General features: G+C 43.2%; 1 protein-coding gene across 3 annotated transcripts in view; it reads right to left on the bottom strand.

Moving 5' to 3' along the window:
• Positions 1-10,273: 10,273 nt before the first annotated feature.
• Positions 10,274-22,671, bottom strand: part of Gpam (glycerol-3-phosphate acyltransferase, mitochondrial) — a 57,726-nt gene continuing 45,328 nt past the window's right edge. For all 3 annotated transcript variants that reach the window (XM_074078316.1, XM_074078317.1, XM_020185207.2), the window contains exons 14-21: positions 21,195-21,265; positions 20,163-20,427; positions 19,474-19,616; positions 18,284-18,361; positions 17,099-17,239; positions 15,721-15,910; positions 14,759-14,817; positions 10,274-14,108 (exon numbers count right to left, since the gene is read on the bottom strand). In XM_074078316.1, the coding sequence (XP_073934417.1) occupies positions 13,992-14,108; positions 14,759-14,817; positions 15,721-15,910; positions 17,099-17,239; positions 18,284-18,361; positions 19,474-19,616; positions 20,163-20,427; positions 21,195-21,265 (1,064 nt within the window). In that variant the 3' untranslated portion in view covers positions 10,274-13,991. The remainder of the gene's footprint in view (positions 14,109-14,758; positions 14,818-15,720; positions 15,911-17,098; positions 17,240-18,283; positions 18,362-19,473; positions 19,617-20,162; positions 20,428-21,194; positions 21,266-22,671) is intronic.

The raw sequence follows: 22,671 nt of genomic DNA, 5'->3' as shown, positions 1-22,671 counted from the left end.
TTGTGTGGATCATGGGTTCATTTATTCAGCAAGATTTATGAAACACCTACCATATGCTAGACACAGTATTAAGAGCTGTGGATACAGAACAAACAAGACAGATACATGTGTCCACAGAGAGCCTGTGATCCCATAAGGGAACAGGCTTCATAATAAATGCAACAAAGGAAGTTGAATCAGAAGGACATAAGAGAGAATGACAGGGGGACCTAATTCTCATTAAATCAGGGTTAGGAGAGGCAGGGGGAAGACCTCTCAGGGAAACTGACATTTAAAATGAGACCCATGTGATGTTAGGAGGAGAACTGAAAAGCATAAAGCATGGGAAGAACATGAACTGGGGGCCACGGGACAGAACAGACAAGTCCATGCCTGGCCTGGGGGGCCATTCAACTTGTCTTTGGCGTTTACTCTAAGTTCAAGGTTGAATGCCATTTATAAAGGATTTGTATTAAATTCCCACAACTGTCATAACTAACATCATCAATGGGGTAACTCAAAACAACAAAAATTCCTTTTTTCACAGTTCTGTAGACAAAAAGTTAGTAGGTCCAGGCTGCTTCTAGAGGCTCAGGGAGGAACCTTCTGTTCCTCTTCCCAGCATCCAGTGGTTGCCCATCCCTGGCATTCTTTGGCTTGTACATGCCATCACTCTAATCTCTGCCTCCAAGTACACATGGCCTCCTTCTTCCTCTGTCTGTCTGTGTCCTCTGATCTTTTTAGAAGGCCACCAGTTACTGGTTTTATGCCCACCCTAATCCACCATGACCTCATGTTAATTACATCTACAAAGACACTTATTTCCAAGTAGGGTCACATTCTGAGGTTCTAAGTAGACATGACTGTTGGGGAAGGAGACACTATTCAGTCCACTATAGGATTTTAGGCAGGGAATGGGAGAATGGGATTTATGTTTCAAAACTGGCTGCAGGACTCTGGCTATAGCACATGGATTAGGTCCAAATGAAAAAGGGAGAAACCAGGGAGCCACAAAAGAGCTGTGGGGGGATGGTGAAGGTCAGGGTTGAGCTGGGGAAGATGGAGAGAAGGATGTGGATTTGAAATCTCTATTGGAAGTCATGTGGATATGATAGGCCATAGGTTAGATGTGAGCATAAAGGAGAGAGGTCAAGAGTGCGTCCCAGTTGCTTGGACACCCTACACACTTTGAGGGTAGGAGTTGACAAGCCTTTTCTTCCCCAAGTACAGAAAGGTGCTCAGCAAATGATTTGGGGGCCAAGACAAACGTCTAAGAGGTGGATCACATGATCTTTCTCCATTGTGCAAGTAACATCTTTGGGCTCAGTCTCTGACTTAAACGGTGATTTCCACCCACCAAGAAGCAGAGAAAAGACATATTCCCAGCTGATCCAGCCCTCTCCCTATCTCCAGGGGACTTCTGCCTGGTACTGTTGCCATGTTAGCCTGCACTGTCAGACCTCAAAACTTTCAAGGTAGAAGCAGAGGTTGGTGCTGGGCTCTCATACATCAGAGCAGCAGGAAGACACCAAAAGGCAGACAGCAAAAGACTTCTGTCCTTGCTATAGGCTTCTGTGAGCAGCATCCCAGAGAACCAGCTTCCACAAAGGGAACAGTTTCTATTTCCTCTTTGACAAATAGCCTGGAAGAGGAACTTGTGGCTGCTGGAAAGCAGAGGCTTCCAGAAGTGGCCACAAGAGAGGGAACCAGTCCATGGACACAGGCTCATTCATGTGTACACACACAAGCTATTCAGCAGGTTGCCTTTTAATTTGTGCTTTCAGAATGCTGGCACTACCAACACAAACCCAAGGTTGTGGTCAAGGCTTATGGTCAAGCCTCTTGGTTCATGCTTTAGGTTACAGGAAATACAGGATCCAGAGTAACATGCTAGACAGGACCTCTGAGACACAGACAGTAGGCAGCAGGTATGGGAAGCCACAGAAAAAATGACTTGATTTCCTAAAGAAATACATTGTTAAGGGGGAAAGAGAGAGAAATGACAACTCAAAAGAAACTTAAAAGATTTAACTGCATGCACTGTATGGATCTCATTTGGATCCTGACTTGGACAAACCAACTGTTATAAAGAGGGGAGGGGAAATGGAGGCAGTTGAACATTGAACACTTGGCCAGGAATACTGTTGATGTTTTTAAGTGTGAAATGGGATTGTGATTATGCTTTGTTTAAAGAGTCATTATCCTTTAGGACAGCCTGCTGAAATATTTATGAATGAATGATATGATAGGGAGACTTGCTTTGGAACAATCCAAGGTTGGGAAAGAGAGGTACAGCTGGAAGGAAATTGGCCCTGCATCAGTAATTGTCAAAGTTGATCACGGGAGTGTGTGGTTTTGCTACACTTTTCTCTCTACTTCTGTACGTGTTTGGAATTTTCCATGATGAATGGGCATTTTTTTTTTTGTAAAAGAAGGAAAAGCAAAAGTCTTCTGCCCAAGGGACTCCCAGCTCCAACATGACCAGAATGTTCTGGACCTTCTTGGTTTGGGAACTGTTTTCAGGCAAAGGCTCCATCACTGTTATGTCTTTTATTTGCTTGTTTACTTGTGTTTGCTTGGTATCCACTCAAGTTGATGTGGGCCTCTCCTCTGGGTCACCCTGACGCTCAGCCTGGACTTACCATCTTGCCAGGACACCCTCCCAGAAGATGGCACCTAGCAGGTAGTAAGCCCTCAATCAGTATTGTTTGCCTGGCTGAATGAGTGAGTGGACTCTGGACTCCCAGTCCTCTGGTGTCCTGTTTTGCAGAAAGAATTCTGCAAGTTAGGATGTAAACCTTCCTTCTGAGCCTTGCTCTGTCTCTGCTTTGCTCTGTGGCTCACACAAGAATCTCACCCTCTCAGGGCATCGCCTCATAGACCTGATGGAAACCTGGCTCTTGCCCATTGCCTAGCAGTGTCAAACCCACTCCTCTACCCATCCTTCTCAGGTAGGGAAGAGACCTGTACTAATGGGAACTGTCCAAGCTCCCAGCCCAAGACAGCTCCCACAGCATCGCAATGGCGCTCAGCTTCAGAGGTGTTACCACCACCACCCCTTCTCCATTACACTCCCTTGAGTTCCTCATGGGGTCTGTACAAAGTCCTTAGATTCTGCACAATGTTCCTCCCTGTAACTCTTGAGATGGAAACTATCCACCAATGTCATTTAAAAAGCAAATATATTAACATTTTAGACAAGCCCCTTGCACAGCCAATCTAGTGAGGGATTATTCTAGACAGGAGAAATAGCTTCACGTAAACCACATGCTCTGTCTGCAGGAATGGAAACTCCATCCACGAGGACAAGCAGATACAGCATGGACAATGTGGTTTGGCAAACAGGTCCAGCAGGCATATAGCCCATGTTAGTAAGGCTGGGCTCCCCACAAGAGCTTAGGGCAGCCCTGTATCCAGGATGGCAATATTCAGAGAGGAGGTGTCAGAAATAAGAGTCACACCAGCGGCAATCTCTGCAAAAGACACCTGTGCCTACCACTCAGCACCTCTGTGGACCCCCACAGGCACACAGGCCACAATAGGGGGCAACAGAAAGGCCAAGAAGGCTGGGTCTGAATAGCATCTGGATGGAGGGTTACAGCTGTTAGGGGGATTTGACATTTAGTGTCCCCCAACTCCTCCACAGCTGAAGGTAGAATTGGAAAGGAGAGGGCTCTGGAAGCCAGGAGCTGACCCAGCTTCATCAGTAGGTTTCCTGGTTCTGGAACACCCAGGCCCAGAAGATTTGGTGAGTACTCACTGAGTTCTGGATGAAGTTAGGCCCTGAGGGGACAGAATAAAGATCAAATATACCAAAAACATATTATCTTGCCTAGGAGACTCACCCTCCAGGGAGGAGGCCATAGAGCCCCGCAGGCTCCTGGGAAGGTAGACCCGGCAGTGACACACACTGGGGCTGGCTTGGAGAGTCCCTCTGGTGTTCAGTATAGCAGCCCTTGTCCCAGGCCCCTGGCCAGAGCTCACCTTGGCAATGATGGGGCCAGAGCTGAGCGGGGAGATGCCCAAGGAAACAGCAACCTCATTTGAACAGAAGAAGGAGAGAATGGGTTCTGAGGGCTTGAGGCGGCAGATCCAGGCATTTCTGAGGTTCCGTGAGACACCCCAAACCTCTGGCTTAGAAACCCTCTCTAGCAACTCAGTGCCGCATTGCAGGGTGCTGGCGCCCTCTAGTGGAAGGAATGGCCATCATTTTAGCAAGCTCCACCAGGAGTCCTGGGATTTAGGGCCTCTTCCCTCTGCAGTGGGGAGGGTGGAACCTCCCAGACAGGTGCCCGACCCAGAACAAAACTATGGAGCGCCAGGCACTGGCCTCCAGCCCAGGTCACTCCCCCAACCCGTCGGCGTTCCCCCGATCTTGCCACAGATCCCAGACAATTCTTAATGCCGCCCTCCTCAGCTTGTTCGGTAGATCTCATTTTAACTAACTTGTAAATTTTACTCGGACTTAATTTGCTCAGACTTAAAATGAGAGCCTTCTCAGGAGGAAGTCAGTTTACAGCTGGCAATGTCTTTGTTAGGAGCGAAGTCCCCATGTAGTGATTTGGAAATCGAAGAGTCGTTTCTGAGTGACGTGGGAGGCACTTCCTCGCTCCTGGTGCAAGTAGGACTATATACGATTCTACTCCTGAAACCATTAACACCCACTTTGCAGAGCGGAAGAGGTATACAGAGGGACTAAGGGGTGGGGGGAGTAAGAGGGACGCTGAGCTCAGGGAAGTGGGCTTGAAGTTCTCTGGACACCAGTGAAAGGAGACCCTGTAGAAAAGGGAAGACCCTCCCTCACCCTTACTCTGGGATCTCTGCAAGCACTCCTGCGTGCTCCTTCGACAGCATGTGGCATGTGTGTCCCCTTGGAACTTGAGCTACCTGAGCCACGCCCACTACTGCCCTGCCGCCCCAGACCCCCCCGCCCCCACCCCCAATTCTTATCTTTCCCTCCCTTTCGTTCATCGAAGGAATCTTCTCACTCTGGCTGTCAGTGATAAGCCGCCTTGCTAAGGCGTCCACCGGAGTTGCAAGATCTGGGCAACCGTGCTGTTCTGGCTCCAGGCCCCCTTGATGAAGCCCTAGCGCCACCTAGAGGACAGATCCGGAAAGCGCGGCGTGGCCACACCCTGCATCACGGGCGGGAGCAGCAGCAGGCTGGCCGAGGTAGAAAAAGTACAGGCTGTGTCTTCTGGAAAGAGGGAGAATCCTGAGCACACTTATAAAACAGTTGTTATGTGCCAATCCGGGCCCGAATGTTTCCTGTGTGTTCACTACTTCATTTTGTCCCCTAGTAAATGGAAGCAAGTAATTAAGGAGGTCGCGTGGCTGGGCTGTTAAGTGCGGACTTGCACCCAGGCAACTTAAGCAGATTCTGGGCGCTGAACAGTAAACTATAAACACCTGGGCAACAGTCATCTACAAAGACAGTGACGTCTGAAGCCCCTGTAGACAAACTGCTGAACCCAGACTCCTGCGTTTAATCTTATGGGTTCAAATTATTGTTTTAGCCATGTGGGGCTCAATACCCCAAATAACTTTTGAAAATGAACTTTACTTATGACCTTCCAGATCGTGGATTTTTCTTCATCCCAGAAGCGAGAACAGGCAATGCATCACATACAAAGGTACCTAGGGTTTCACCTCCCACCACAGCTATAGTCAGCACCTTTGTCCTGGACTGGGTGGCTTTAGCTTCTGAGGCAGAGACCTGAATCCTGGGAGTGGGCTGTTTGGGGGATAATAATAAAGTCGTATTTCCTAGCCCATATCGTATATTCCCTGTCCCCATCCCACCCAAATGGGACTTAGTACACCCACACCATGAAATCCATCCAAGAAAGCCAAGGTCAAAGATAACTCCAGGTGCAGTGGGAAGCGCTGGGCCTCCCAGCTGCCAGCTTCCCTGAAGGTCTTGAGGAGTTTCCCAAGAGTTTCCTGCCTCCATTTCTTCATGGGACAGTGGGAAGAGGAGGGTCCTGCCCACAAAGCTGTTAACGTAGTGATGCAGTTAGCTCGCGCTCAATGTTACTTTACTTCTCTCCTGAAAAAAGCAAATTGCCATCTACACACACAAATGGCTTCTTTTTCCCATTTTAAATAAAAGCATAGGGCTGGGGGATGGGTCAAGTGGTACAGCACCTGCCTAGCAAGCACAGGACCCTGAGTTCAAACCCTAATACTGCCAAAAAGAAAAAAAAAAAAAAAAGGCATGCATCAAGGCACATTGCTATTTTAGAAAACACAACTGTACAGCCCAATGACTAAACGGCCTTTGATACTTGGCCTCTATGCCAGGGTCAAGAGATTCCTGTTCCCCCTGTCTTTCTTGCCCTTCCTGCAAGACTGTGTCTACCATGAGGTCCTCTCAGTCACACCAGATCTCCCATGGCAGGCTCCAGATCTACCTCAACCAACTCCAGTGTCGTTAAGGACTTTTCCTTGAGTGTGAGTCTATGTCCCTTAGAGAAAGAGTGTGCTCCAGACAAAGGGCCATGCTTACCTTTCTTATTCTCTCCCACACCCAACTCTGTCAGTGTTGGCTATTGATGACAGTAGTGCCCCCTGGACACTTAGCATCTGAGTTCTAATATCTCCAACTATAGAGGTGGATATTTCTTGCTGGAGCCAACAAAGGAGCCAGGTAAATGTTTACTTATTCATCATCTCCTCACAGGATATCACACTGGCCATTAAAATTGTTAAGATCTCTCTCTCTCTCTCTCCTCTCTGTCTCTCTCTCTCTCTCCCCATCTCCCCCTCCCCTTCTCATTGTTCTGCAACCTGGTGTGACAATACATTGGACTGTCAAATCCAACTTAAAATCTTTGGAAACACTAACTCTTGACCTAGTTTGTAGGTCAGCATCTAGTCTACTGACTAGTCATGAGACTGTCTTAGTTTGGTTTCCCTAAAAGCACCTCCAGGCTGCAAATCATTTATGTGCAAGTTGGTGCCATGAAGGCCCAGTACAGGAATGGCAAAGGGAGACACAGAAAGGAAAGTTCAAGAAAAGGGTGTTAATGAGCAGATCACTGCATGAGCAACCTGACTTAGTCCCAGTGGGACCCTTCTTTGCCCACCAAGAGACAAAGAAGCTGGGCTATTTATTCATGGTTCCCAACCCCCATTGGTTGAGGATCACCCATGAGATGTTGGCTCCCCAGCCCTCTGGGAAGAGCCTGAGAACATCCTCAGCACGGATACAGGAAGAGAAGGGGTGCAGAAACATCTACAGGTATGCGACACAGTTATAGGTAGAGTACTTTAGAACTTACTATAAAACCTTACCTCCAGAAAACCCAATACAGTGACAGAAGCTTGTCTTTACACCTAGAGGATAAATTATATTTTCAAAGCCTCCACTGGCTCAGTTGATTTTCCTACCCTCCCTGTGACAGATATAGGGTCATTATTTTTAGCCTCAGTTTACAAACCGGAGAAAGTTAAAGAACCAGTTACTAACTCTAACTGGCAGACTTGATGAAATTTACTAAACACTCTGCCAGGGCACTTTTAATTCTTTACTTTTTTTTTTTTGTAATTTGTACAGTTTTTTCCTTACAGCCTCCCAGGAATGCATCTGGTGGGTAGCACCCTGTCTCTGGGTGCTTGGAGTGACCCCATATTCAATGTTCACAATGTTCGGGCCCCTGACAGTGCCATGAGCCCCAAGTGCTCTTTCTGACAATTACCCTTTCAACCTCAACATTTCACCCTTATGTAAATTTATTTTCTAGGTGCTGACAAGACTTTGTTAATGAAATTGAATGAAATCAGCATTTAAGCTGACCATCCTGGGTCAGAGAAAAACAATGAATTTCCATAGATAAATACCCAAATGCAAGGCAGTTGAAAACAAAAATTGAGTTTTATCCTGACCAAAGAAAATGATTGTGTTCCGTAGCCCATTGTAGACATAATTTCCCAAGTTTGCCTGCTTCATTTTTGCTTGTACGGGGAGCATTAATGAGGCTGGAAATCTCTGGCAAACAGATTCTGTAAAAATTCCTGATCCAAAGACTGAGCAAACGTTTGGTAAAAGATACCTGGCAGAGAAGAGCTTTAAAGCATTGTATGTCTGTGGACCCAATTAATACCATTGCCGTCCCAGGATTGCTGGTTTGGAAGTGATTCATTTGATGTCTTGGAGGGGAGGGGTATCTCCTGACTGTGTCAGAGGTGCTAAGACAGCAGCCTACACAGTGTGAGAGGACAGGTGGAAAGGCCACCTCTTCCTTCATAAGAGGAGACAAGTATGTTTTCCAACTCAGTGAGCACAGTGGGAGACTTCAAACAAGTCTAGGTAAAGCCTCCTTTGTGCTCCACACCACCCAAACAAGTGCCATCTCCAGATGCGGTTTCAATGTTGCCCGTCTTCTCTTCCAGACACAGACCCACCAGGGATGTGAATATCTCCTCTACTGAGCTTTTCAAAACATGGTGTCAAAGATCAAGTTCAAAAACCAGCCACACTGTTTGCCAGCAGCATGACCTTGAGTAATTACTGACATTGTTTTAAGTTTTAGGGTTGTTGAGGACCAATATCAAGTGATCCGCATGGTGCCTGGCACATATAACAATAAAAATCTTACCATATGCTAATCATTTCTGAGTTTTGGCTCTTCTCTGTAACATATGAGCACTCAATGATAACAGGTTTTAACCATTTTCAACCTCAAGACTCTCCCACTGCCCAACTCTGTGCAAGAGCTTGTCTCAACGTGTTCTTTGTGGGCATGCCAGTGAGTCAGACCTCAAAGGCTGATGTAAATACCCATGGCCTAGGTAAACATTACCCACCCAGTTGTCCTCATTACTGTCTTTCCTCAAGTCTCCATTTCTGCTTAACTTGGATGACCAAAGTGAACGTTCCCTCCCCTGTGGATTGCCTTTGGTCTCCTGGAAGGGGTACCTCAGACTTGTCCTTCTATGCCTGTTTTCCTAAGTCAAAAGATATTAACTGGCCACCAACAAAATTGCAACGGCACAAAGGTCCATATACAATCCACAGTATGTTTTGGCAACATATCAAAATTGGGTGCTCTTATATAGAAAAAAATACAAATTCCAGATAAAATTAATTTTTAAAAAAATCAGAGGATCTGGCAACACTAGGATAATATGGTAAGCAAAAGGAGGCAAGGAGGAGTTAGAGAAGAGTTGAGTCATAAGAGTATATCGGAGGGGCGATAACAAGGTGTAGACACTGAAGTGGGTAGCATCTTAAGGAGAAAAGCTGGAAGTACTGTTAATACCACAAACGCTGTGGGAAGAATTAATAAGACACCATTGTATCTGCCAAGGAGGGATGTTAAGAGTTTTATGAGCTAGGTGTGCAGAAGGCTACAAGGGGTTAGAAGAGAATAAGCAAGGACTAAAATTAGTGAGTAGGTTAAACATCCAGAGATCAGCCTTCAAAATTAATTTTCACTTAAAGAGACCAAGTGGTTGTAGAAGTTAGAATTGAGCTATGATAAAGGAAGGTAACACTTGGTAGCAGCAGACTTGCTAATGCCAAGGAAAGAAGGAACACGCCAGCGAGGGAGGGAGGTCACAGCAACATCACAGAGGTTATTGTTCAAGAAAGTTCAAGTTCAGGCTGAGACGCTGATAGAGATGGGAAGGCCATGGGTATCAGTTTCCCAGCCCTGTAGTGCTCTCAAACAGCAGAGATGTCATCAGGTAGGTGTTCACTGCTGTTTCCAGCCTGTAATAACATTTTTGCACAACTATTATAAACTAGTGTGAGAAACTTAACACTTCAGTGCACCTCTTATGAACTTAAATATCTTAAACTATTAGAGAAGTACCAAGCTTAAAGGAATCTTTAAAGAAACTTCAAGAACATCTTTGTGGTGTAAACATTTACTAAATAAAAGGAGAGCATGATCAGTATCTAGACCTCCAAGTGCTTCATCAAATCTGAAGGGTTGTGGGCTCTTAAATTTATATCAGATTGTAGCTTAAAGTGTTTTAATAAAGTTCTATGTAAAGTCAAACAAGAACAATGAATTATGTGGAGAACTATTAACTAGAAAATCCAAGACATCTGTTGGGGGGAGGATGAATGAAGGAGATGAAGGTGAGGGAATATAGTTGATGGGCTTCATATACACATACGAAATAGAACAATGGAATCTCTTGCAAGTGCTTTAAGTGTGGGGTGGAGGTATCAGGGGAGGGTGGAGGTGATCTAACCAATGTCTATTCGGAATTGGCACAATGAGTTCCCCTGAATATATTCTAATAAAAATGAAAAAAGAAAGAAAATCCAACACATCAAAAATAATCTCATTTTTTAGGTTTATTAAAACAAAACTACATTTCTGTGCTTCTCACAACACATTATCAGGCATAAAAATTGATTGTTTCCAAGTAAGTCTTACTCACAGAATCACGCAGTTATTTTACATACTTTATAGTAATTCTTTTTACATCAATCTAACATTTCTTTGTACAACAGACAAATACTTTAACACCTTCCATCGAGACATTTAGCCCTTTAGCTGTTTAAAAATAAAATCAAGAATCTCTTTTGAAGCAATCATTAGTTTGCATTAAATTAAAATGCCAGATGGCAGACTCTCAAGCGCCTAAAAGTGTTTTAAAAAACAGATTTATATTCCATAGTAAGTCTTACAAACCACAATGGTAGATTCTCTATCATTTCTAAACATGAGAACTAGCTATGGATAAAAATCTGCATTCAATTGTACAATGTTTTCTTCTCGATCTGAATAAAAACCTTAATTATATTTACCTTCAATCATTGTATTAATGTTGCTACTTTAGTACAAAAAAGCCAGGATCATTGACGGCCAATCTTTCCATCAAAGTAAAGCACTGTAGCCACCTATATTGCAATTTTCTGTGCTTATTCTTTCTAGGGGAGGAAGTATATGTCCATTCAATGCACCATGTGATGGTACAAAATGTGTGTGAATTCTGCCTCAGTGTCATCTATGTGTTACCATTTTGACTCCTTAAAGCACTACCTAACATAAGAGTTGCCCAAAATGTCTTCCAAGGGATACAAGTGAGAGGTTCAGAAGTGAGGTGTCCCAAAGGGGGACAGATCCTGAGGTCAAAATAGTTGGGGAAATGCTGGATTAAACAGGCTCTTCACTACTGGATGCTGAGCCCTTATTGCACTAAAGTACACTGTAAGTTTCTATGTGCAATCTCAGTTTGCAAGCAATATTCTCTATACAACACCGATGCATCCCACAGGGCCCTCCTGTTACTTGGAGCTCTATGGGAAATGTTTTCCTTCCAGGTTGCAGGAAATGGAAACTCCACAGTCTGAGTTTCTGTTCATTGTCATCCTGCCTATATATTCACCACTCACCCTCATGACTTCATGAGACTTAACAGATCTGAGAAAGACGTAATGCTTTCTCCATGTTCTACACACTTACCACTCATTTTTGCCTTTGTTTTTCTTAGAAGTTTAAGAGTGAAAATTCCTTCCACTCTTCTGAATTACTTAGGGACACTGTCATTTTAAAAGCCAGAGTGTAGTTTCATATTGCTTCTTAGTGATTTTTTTTTTTTAATTTTAGTATTTTAACTTGACTCACAGTCTTCCCCTGAAGGGCCTGCATTTCAGTTTTACAGAAATGCAAGAGTAAACTGTAATAAATTATTTACAAGCACCTAGTTAGTTTGACCTTACAAGGAAGCCATCTGCTGTTTGAAAACAATGAGAATATATCTATTAGCAAAACAGTGCTATCTGGAAGCCTTATTGTCATGCCTTTTTTTTTTTTTTTCATTTATGAGGCACTGAAGAATGAGTTGTGCTAAAATTAACTTAAGGATCAGCTTGTCTGGATAAGCATAACTTTGGTTGAGATTTTTCTTTTTTAAAAAAGGTTTCAAAGCACCAATTAATTACAAAAAGCATGCATATTTATCCTCACAGTGAGTTAAGTGGCAAAAGAGCAAGCAAACTGCATTCCTCAAAGCATTTGATTGAATTTTTTGAAAACAAAACAACCAAAAGGGAAAATAGAGCAAGAGAAATCACAGTTTCTCTGCTTGGGCTGGCAAAGCAGCAGCTCTTTGCAGAAGTGACAAACAGAGCAGCATATGCACTGGGAAGTCAGCCTCAACCTTGACTTTCCAGCCGACTAACAGAGTTTGAGCGATTCTTCATTTACACTTTGGAGAATTGGGAAACACACAGAGAGAGACAGAGAGAGAGCGAGAGAGAGACTTACTAGTAAAATGTCTGATTTCCCAGATAAGGAACACCCAAGAGAATAAAAGAGACTCCCTGGGTATCCCCCAAGTGCATTCAAGAGAAGTGTTCTCCTACCCTAGTTGGTGAAATAGAAGGCTAAAAGGTGAGCATCTCACTCCATACCTCCACACTGGAGCTGCTGCAACTGAGTGACTGACACATGTGCTCTGCCAACATTAAAGAAGAAAACAGATTTTACATGCAGAATTGGAGCAGAGTGGAGAGGATCACAACAGCAATAGTGTTACTGCTATGAGTTTCCAACAATGTAAAATACCAGTGTCCCTACCCTGTCCCATCTCACACCTGTCATTCATGAGATATGACTAGTGTTTAAAATCCAAGCTCAAGAAAGTATAAACTTCATTTTCAATGCTTTTATACTAACTTCAAAGAATTTAGGCAGAAAACTTTCTAACTCCATACTACCATGGAGATAAGGGGCAGTATATTGTTAGAAAAATTTTAACATTACATGATAATTAAGAAACCACCATAGTTACCTCATTGAACTATTACACTCCCTGTTCACAAAAAGGTACCTACCCATTATAAACAGACAGTTTTTCATAACTATTTGCCTCTCTAGGACATTGGGCTTTGGGCATATTATAACACATACAAATTTCTGAAGAACTACGGTTTTTTCTCAAAGCTAAAAATCCACAAATACCTCCAACCATTTACCACTCAGCAGGGTCACTGCACATATGTACAGGTTGTAGATGGCACAAATAAAGTATATACTATTCACCCAGACTGGGGTGCAGGGTACAATCTGTGCACAGCACACGAAAGCCCTAGGTCAGCAGTCTAATCAGGGCACTACACACTAACAGTCCATTTGCTGAGCTAATGAACTTAGTACAGTTGCTTTTGATTGGAGGATTCCTAAGAAACAACAACTGTACCTTCCACCCGGGAATGGGAAGGGATACAGAGATAAAACAGGGTGAGTTTCTGAATACTTACTGGTCACTTAAAACTCAATGGCACTTCATCATATGAGCAAAATGTTCAGTGCCAGTTTTCTGGCCAAGTACGCCTTGAATTTTGCCAGCCAGAGTTACTCTGTGATGTTAGCAGTTTGATCATGATGCCTCAATTCTTGGCCTAAACTCATATTGTCTGTTCTTGTGCAGCTCTTAGAACACTTTCTAAAACTGACTGCAAAGGGCAGCACAGCAATACCCAGGTATGATGTGTCTCAGCCCATTCACTTGTAAAGCACTTTGGGATGAAAGGGGCTCCCATGTATAATTTAGCTAATATTGATGATAAGACTGAAAAGGAATGAATGGAAGACCCAATTATTTTTAAAGGAAGTATTAACCATTAATCAGAAAATAGACCAGTGAATTACTGACAGCATGATGTATACAAGAGTCAGTTCTGGAATGCAACTACATTTCTGTATCCATCACAGTAATTAGTACTTAAAAGTTGTACTTAAAATGTGAATCTTTAATAAACTCCAAAATAATTTATTGAGACTTCATCTAGTAAAACTGATTACGAGTTGCAAACGGAGGCCAAGGGCCCCCAAGTGTCATGTTAGGCTGCTGCTTATGAGTTGGGAAGAGCACAGGTCCATGAGGGCAAAAGGCACTTGTCTTCTAGGAGGTCACCTCAAGGCAGGGCAGGCAGGCCTGGCCATGCGACAGCACCTGCCACTCTCAGGTTGGGCTGGAGCCTTCGAGCTGGAGCCTTCGAGGGACTCATCTCCAGCCCTTCACTCACCAAAGGTGCTGCAAGTTACCTACAGCACCACAAAACTCAGAATGTATTCTAGGAGTTTTTGCCGGTTGCATTGAGGTAGAAAAGTGCTGCTCAGTTCTAAAACAGATACTTTCTTTTGCTTGGTCTCTTTGAAAACCTGAAGAAGAAGAAGTTTAGAATGAATTAAAAGCAAAAAAAAAGGACATTTTTTTGTTACCAAACCTTAACCTGTGTCCTAGACCCCCAAAGGCAGTAAAATGACATAAAATCATAAGCTGCTCTAAGTAAGTGGATGTGGAGAGGCAAGAGTGTGAGGCAGGAGGCTGTGGAGACTTCATACAGTGCACTAAGCATCAAAATTTGTTAGAACAAAGCCACTTTAAATAGGTCCTTTCAAAAGGCCACTTGTAGCTCTGTGAAGCTCATGTTCTTCAAGATAGGTGAAAGTAAAGGATACGTGAGGGTACTTCTAGCCATACTTGTAAAAATACAAGAAAATAACAGAAAATCATAAGGTACAATTAACAGCCAAACTTGTGCTGGCATTTGAAACATACCAATACCTGTCACACATAAACAGTTTGGGAATGAATGTGACAGCAGCAAAACTCTGGGATATTCAAACAAATCTATACTGATGGGGCTCACCATATGCATGTCCCTTCCCCCACTCCATTCCCAGCCATGCCTTTCCAATGAACCCAGCAGAAACTGTTTCTCTTCTGCTTCCCACACCCACCACAAAGGCACCACAAATAGACTGGATCTAAGGCAAACAAAAGTTAGTGCATGCTTTTGGACACTTACCCCAATATCTTTAAACATTTTCACAGCATTCTTCACAAGACAATATGTGGCACTCTCAGCTGTAGAGAAACAGTAAGGCCCTGTCAATGTCCGGCACCCATAAGCCCCAATGTGGGAGGCTATGCAGAGGATGGCAACAAGTCCCCAGACTGGGGCAGCCTCCATTTCTGCTAGTGGTAATCAGAGAAGTCCCTCTTAAATAATTTGCTGCTTCTTTCAGCCTACTTTGTCATCTCTTAAGAGACAAAAGAGAGGGAGGAAGAAGAGAAGAGAGAAAGAGGAAACAAGGAGCAACAGCCAAAGCATCCATCTAGAAGGGGTTTGTGAGAATCAAAAAAAGCAGTAGTAAAACTGCTTTTAAACTACACAGTGATGCAAAAATAATTCTCACACCTGTGGATCCAAAGAGCACACATCTAATGATCAGGAAACAAGAATTCTAAACCCAAGTCTCCCACAGGACCTGGGATAGCTTCCTCATCTGTAACACGAAGCAACTGGAGTAGATTATCTACAGATCCTTACTGGCTCTAAAAGTTTATTCTATTCCTCCACATATGCCATGAATATGAGCACAAATAGTCCCCACAGATGTATTCAAACATGTTCAGAGCAGCATAATGCAAAGTAGCTTTAAGCTGCAAATAACCAAAATAGTCATCAACAGCAGAATGAATAAAATGTGGTAAATACTTACACAATGGAACACTACACAGCAGCAAGAACAAACAAAACTATATACAATGTATATGAATCTCACAAATGTTAAGTGAAAAAAGCCAGACATAAGAGTATATAACTGTATTGTTTAATTTATATAACATACCAAAGAAGATAGCACCTATGGATTTAGAGGTCAAGATAATTTTGCATTTTTCTTTTTTCTCCACAGTTGACAGATTTATTTAACAATAAAAGAAAATGTTATTTTTAAAAGAAGTCGGAATAGTGACTTAACTTACCATACACTGCAATATTCCTTTCTGTTCTGGTTATTAGGAATTTATGCAGTTTCTGCAGGTACTCAGGTTCTGGAACAGGACCACTGAAGTTGTGGATGAAGATGGCGGCAGAACTGTAGGCCTCCAGCAAGGGCCCAAGAAGCCTCTGTAAGAAGGTGATGAACTGCTGGTGCTCCTTGGACTGGCTCACCTGAGATCACAGAGCAGGAGGTGAAGTCACAGGAAAGGAACAGGAGAAGTGAAGCAAGCTGACGAGGACTTTAGGAGAACCTGGAACTTGCTAAGACGGCCATGCAAACTAGCAGTGTGTGAGAGCAGCCTACAGCTCTTGGGCAGACAATTCTTTAAGAAATAAGAGCTGATTTTTGCCAGGCACCAGTGACTCATACCTGTAATCCTAGCTACTCAGGAGGCAGAGATCAGGAGGATCATGATTCAAAGCCAGCCCAGGCAAATAAGGTTTTCTCAAAAAAAATCATCACAAAAAAGGGCTGGTGCAGTGGCTCAAGATGTAGGCCGTGAGATCAAGCCCCAGCTCCACAAATAATAATAATAATAATAATAATAATAATAATTAATAATAATAATAGCTGATTTTTAACATGTGCTCTGGATTGCAATCATTCACACAGTATCTAAGACTTGTGCTCACTGAGCAGCTACCTAGAAGAAATTTTCATAATTGACCGACATGATTATGACATTGTCATCACTAAAATAGCTGGTTCTGAGGCTAGGCCCTCCAGAGTTTGAAGTCTGGGCTCCACAGCTACTCTGGCACGTGATAAGCAGCTAACAATAATACTACATCAACTGTGCATAGGATAAGACCACCATCATCTCATCCCTTGCCAGTTCCAGCTTTCTCCCTCCCTCACTGGTGCAGCACCATGGGAATGATGGCCACAGTGAAGTATGCTTTGTGGCAGGGAGGCTTTCACTATGCCTACCCAAAACACAGAGGTTCATTTAAGCCCCTCTGGAGTGTGGAAGCAAGACCACTGCCCAATTGTGAAACTAATAAGACCCTAGTGAAAAAACAGTGAATTCCTAAATGTCATTTGGAAAGAAAAATACTGCCTCATGAGGAGTGGATGCAGGTGTGGATGAACAGGCATGAGCCTGTGTATTCCATGACAGAGTGGTGAAAGGTATCTATAGCACTCTTCTTCCTGACTTTTCAACTCTTGTTTACCTTTCCACAAACTGAACAATTTAAGGTCTGAATGGCTCAACTATCTTTACTAGGTAGAAGGTATCAGCACTGGTTAGTGGGTGCTTTACATAGGTATGAGTCCCCAGAGAACCACGTTATCTTGTTACAACATAAACCTCAACTCATCACTCTAATGTACCCCAGAATTCTCCACCAAAGTACCTTCAGGTAGCAATCCCGCTGCTCCTCACCAAAATCACTGTCTTCATCTTCTTCATCACTTCTCCAATTCAAAGGTTGAGGAAGCTTCTTGTCCCACTGCTGCTCTGCAAGACCAGGACTGATATCTTCCTGGTCATCTTGCTATGCCAAGGAGGCGGCCAACAATAAATACATACGCACAGGCCCACAAACTACCACCCAGCGAGACCTCAGACAAAGGGCTCTCTCTGCAGACCCTTCCTGGCCCTTCTCTGTGAGCCATTCTGCATGGGCCAATCCACATCTCTTTCCAAACCCCAAATCCCAGGAGACAGAAGAGGAGGAAATTGGGGGAAGAGCTAACAGATAGACCAAATAAAAATACTTTCACAGCTAAACTGATACCTACTTTCCAGACCTTCCTCTCCACACTAAATCTACCATTACTAAAAATCTCAAAAAAAAAAGTCAGGCACTGGTGGCTCACACCTATAATCCTAGCTACTCAAGAGGCTGAGAGTGGAAGGACTGTGGTGACTCAAGGCCAGCTTGGGCAAAATGTCAGCAAGATTCTATCTCAACCAATAATGGGCACAGTGGCTTGAGCCTGTCATCCTAAGCTACACAGGATGAAGACATCAGGAGGATCACAGGTCCAGGCTAGCTCAGGCAGAATGCCTCTGCAATCCCCATCTCAGTGGAAAAAAGATGGGCATAGTGGTTCACACTGCCAATCCAGTGATGGTGGGAAGTTTAAAACAGGAGGCTCTCAGTCCAGATCAGCCTGGGCAAAAAGTGAAATACTTGTCTCCAAAGTAACCAGAGCAAAAAGGGCTGCAGGCATGATTCAAGTGGTGGAACACCTGCCTTACAAGCGTGAAGCCTGAGTTCAAGCCCCAGTACCACAAAGAAAAGAAAATTGAATGTGCAAGCTACAAGCACACTTATATGCAAAATATCTCATCTTAGAATGCTACTTTTGGAAGTCACAGAATCAACTCCAGATATGTTTGGACAATACCATTTACACAAAAGGAACTAAAATATTAAAAGACATCTGTTATTCCCATCCTTATTTTTCTCTTCTCTCCTCTGGACAGTACTACATAGTAAATTGGTGGATATATTGGTTTAAATAATTGGTAGAAGAGATCTTTTTTAAAACGAAGGACAAGAAGATAAATAAAGGAGGGCTCTTCCTCTTACCTCTGCCACTATAAGAATTCCATACTGGATAAACCTTCCTACTGTTTCATGGCAAACTTGGTAAAAAGTCTGACAGGGCTGAAAAGAAAAGTCATTGAAACATAAATGTCATTGTTCCACACTTTTTTTTAAAGACAAAAAACACTGTACAAAGGGGTTCCAAACCCTTCCATTCTATCACCTCAACCACTCCCCTGCACAAGTCTTATGATTTCTGAGGTCCATTTGACAAATGCATGGTCAAGGATAAAGCCCAAGGAAAGACCTGATGCTGACTGGCAGTGCACCTAACAGGACACCCTCTGCAGAGGGCACTCCTGAGTTTGATGCCTCCCCCGCCCCATGGAGTAAGCCGTAAGTGCTGTGAAGTGGTCTTCTCAGGATCCCACCATCTATTCTTACCTTCCTAATACAATCTCTCTACAAAAGAGCATTACAATAGCGGATGAGGAAACATGATGTCCCAGTAACTGAAAAAAGGCCCATAGAAAGAATGAGGCCTATCTTAGAAGCCATCCCAGCCTGCCACCGAAGGGTCGTGCAAAACAAGTTCCCCAGTAGGACCACCAATCCACCATACACAAAGAGGATGTAGAGGAGGGTGATACTTGAAACACATGTACTCATAAATGTCCCAAACCACATTCTTTTACAGGGAACAAAAAATTAGAGTACAAATAAGAATTCTACGTGATGGTTTTAAGGGTTAAAGATCTACTACTTAATATATGTGCCTCATTTTAAATGCCTAAAAATGTAAAGATATGCTGTAAATGCACACTTGTAATACTGGGCCTCAGTTTCCTCATTTTTAAGCTGAGAGGGGCTTAAGCAATGATTTCTAAGGCTGTTTCTGACTCTTATCATTTATGGTTCCATCAGGTGGGTGTGCCAGTTATTGACAAATGACTACCTGGTGCCTCCTGCACAGTAACTGCTCAGTGGCACTGGGTATGAGCAACTGAGAACCTTGAGCACTCTGCCCTTTCATGCCTCAAAGCCGGGGCAGTGAGCCAAACATAAACCAAGATAGCAAATGCCGTATTGGTTTAGTGGTCACTGAAACCCAAGAGTGGAACAAAAAGCTGTCATAATGGGCCAAAAGTTTTCTAAGAAAAAAACAAAGGGTTTACATCTCCATACAAATGCTCAAGAAAGAGAACAGGTAACGTGGAAGAGCCCTCACTCACAAGAGAGATGGTGCCTTCATTGGAGAGCAGATAGCACAGGCTGGCCGCCTTCCGCACCAGCTGCTCCTGGCTGATCAAGCTGCCAGGGGTGCCGGCAGGCCCTCCTGAGCCCCTTTTATTCAGAACAGCATACAGGCTGCAGGCTAGGGAAATAAAAACAGCATTGACATCACCAATACTGGGCCTCCAAGGGAAACTTCAACTGACTCTGATAATCTGGATTACCTTAAGAGACTGTTAATCTATCAAAAATAATGGCCTGCATCTGAAGGAGAATTTTAAGTAGACCCTTACGGGACTCCATTGCTAGGATTCCATGTAATCCCAACATCACCAAAGGCTTTGCAAGGGCTCAGCCCCTCTTCTGTCCTTCTGCTGTGTTTTCTTAACCACACAAACCCTCCACGCTCTTCTCTTCCCTGTGTATGTGTCATCTCAGTTACATTTTCAGCTCCAGGATAGCAAAATGCCTTATCTCAGCCCCACAGTCAAAAATGCAATGCACACAGTAACTCAGTAACTACCTGCTATAAATACAGATACGGCAGCAGATTACATTGTCATTTAAAAACTAAAAACATAGCAGTGCACTTTCTCAGACAAGGAGCTATCATCTGAACCAAAGTAGACAGCATTACATATGTTAGGCCCTTGTATTTTCCATGAAAATAGTTCAGGGCCTGACTTACCTATGATGGCCTCCATGATAAAGACATGAAGTACCCCGTTGCTATAGAAATTGAGTTCAAAGACTGATGGAACAGTTGTGCTGGGAGTAATAAAAAATTCATCATTCCTGCTAGTGTGTGTGATTGTGACACAATTTCCCAGCAGCTGTATAGCATGCATGACTACATCTTCTGAATTTCCTGAGAACCCCAGGTCAAAATCACGAGCCAGGACTTCCTCCTTCATCACAAAGAAGTCTTCCACCAATGTAGAGAGATGGATTCCCTAAAGAGAAAGAACAAATGGTCTCACAACAGCAGAAAAGATACTTTCCAAAAGGCCAAGGCCAGCAGTCCCTGGATCTTCTTGTGTTAGCTTCCCTGCAGCCTGCTGCAGGCACCTATAGGAATAGAGCCAAGCCACCAATGCACAGCAAGTCAAAAAAAACACTTAAAAAGCTGGTCCCCCTGGAATGTATGGCATTACACAAGCCAGAGGACACTCTAGCCACATCACATGACATGAGCCAGTAAGATCACAAAGGGAAAGAAAAGCCTTCAGAAAGTAGAATGTGCTCGTGTTTTGGCAAAGATTTCATTCATTTTAAATATTTATTTGGTGCCTATGTATTAGCCCTATTGAGAACATGACTGTAAACAAGACAGACATGGTTTCTCCCATCACAGAGCTTAGACAACCCTATTATGACAAGGCAGACAGAGAGTTCTAAAATACAAATCAGATCTCTTGGAAACTTTTCGCTCTCAGAATACGTACTGTATGTCACTAAATATACCTTATTATGTTAATTATATGAATCAACGAATGTATTAGTACATATATTAAGTAGTCTTTTTTCATGTAGTTTTTTTATTGTACAAAATAGTGGGTTTCATTATGGCATTTCCATACATGTGTACAATGTACCAGGTTTCACCAGGCTTATAAACACTTTTGAACAAAGTACTTAGCTTATTTCACTGTTTATTTCATAGTACTAGCAGGAAATAGGCCAAATCTATCCTGAACTGCAGGCGACATTGCAGACATACCTGCCTGTGTCTGTAGAGGAGCAGGCAGGCCACAATGTGGGTAGACATAATGGCACAGGACTTGCTAGCAGCTGGAAGACAAACACAGAGCTTGATTTGCACTTTTTTTCTAATACAGCTGAAGTCTTTTAAAATACCTTAATTTAAAACAGAAGTCTCTAAAACTATAAAAGTACCACATTTCCTATAACTGTGATTTATAATGGAAATACATCTGGATTTGCCAGTGTTCTGGAACAACTGGTCCTCATTAGAGATCATTGTTCATCATGCCACAGTCTAAGACAGGTCTAACTTCAATCCAGGCTAGTGGAATTAGGTTACTGAATGACCAAAGACACCTTTATGGAAATACCAAGACCCAAAGTATGAGCCTGTTTTAGAGTTCTCCAGGATAGCACATTGTCATGTGTCTTGACTTCTTACTGGCTGTGGTCTATTATGACAGCAGCTCTTTCATTCTTCTTGCAGGAATCCACCACATTAAAATGAAGGTATTGTAAAGAGGACAAAGGGAATTTGAAGTCAGAAAAATCTGGGCTCAAATTATAACTTCTACACTAATTAATTTCATGACTTGGGGCAAATTATATAAATTCTTGAGCTTCAGCTTTGAAAATACTCTCTAGCCCACCGGATTGTGTGAGAATGAAATGGTGGCCTGACAAGGACTTATAGCAATGGATGCTCAATATATTTTCATTTCCTCTTTCAACCTGGCCCAGAGATGGGAAGGAAAGGCACAGAAATACATTTGAGAACACCTATGGTGCATAATCCAACACTTCGAATTTATAGAAAATTATCATCATATATATCAATTATGTGAATATCCATGGAATAATCTGAAATAAAGATATCACTTGTGGGTTTTCTGGGAGATGACAATGAATTCACAAATACCTCATTGAAAATTGAATCTATCTCCAGTGTTTGGCAGGGACAAAAGAGTACTCAGTACCATAGTTATGGCTGGGAGTCAAGCAAGAAAAGGAGCAGCCAGAGTGGAAGAAGCAAGCTGAAGGAAGAAGCCCTCTACAACAGTGTCAGCAGGAACTGCTGAAAGTCTGATCCAGACATGGCCCAGGGAATGGCAAAAAGGACATTCCATGGAGGCTGAGCACCAAGACATCAAGGTACTGCCCTGGGATTTTAAAGCAGCCTCTACAACAGTCCACAATGCTGCAACTTGGAATTTACAGCTGGTTCATAACTCCCTCAGTTCACAGTCTGACCTGAAGTATGTATGCACAACTATTCCACTGAGAACAGAAGCTGTTTGAGCTCAGAACCATTAAGGACACATCTGTGCTCCCCACAGTTAAAACCAACCTTTAGGATTAAAAGCCACTCACTATTTACTGAATAAGAATACCCATGGGGTCAGAGGAGAAAGGGAAATCTAACTGTAAACCTAGATGACATACAAGAAATTAGTTCAAGACACAAATTCAGGCTGGGAACAGGGTGTGGCTTA

The sequence above is a fragment of the Castor canadensis genome, chromosome 7, assembly GCF_047511655.1.
Source record: "Castor canadensis chromosome 7, mCasCan1.hap1v2, whole genome shotgun sequence".
In the NCBI taxonomy this organism is placed as follows: domain Eukaryota; kingdom Metazoa; phylum Chordata; class Mammalia; order Rodentia; family Castoridae; genus Castor; species Castor canadensis.
The sequence above is the reverse complement of the archived record's forward strand: the minus strand, read 5'-3'. Positions and strand labels throughout refer to the sequence as shown.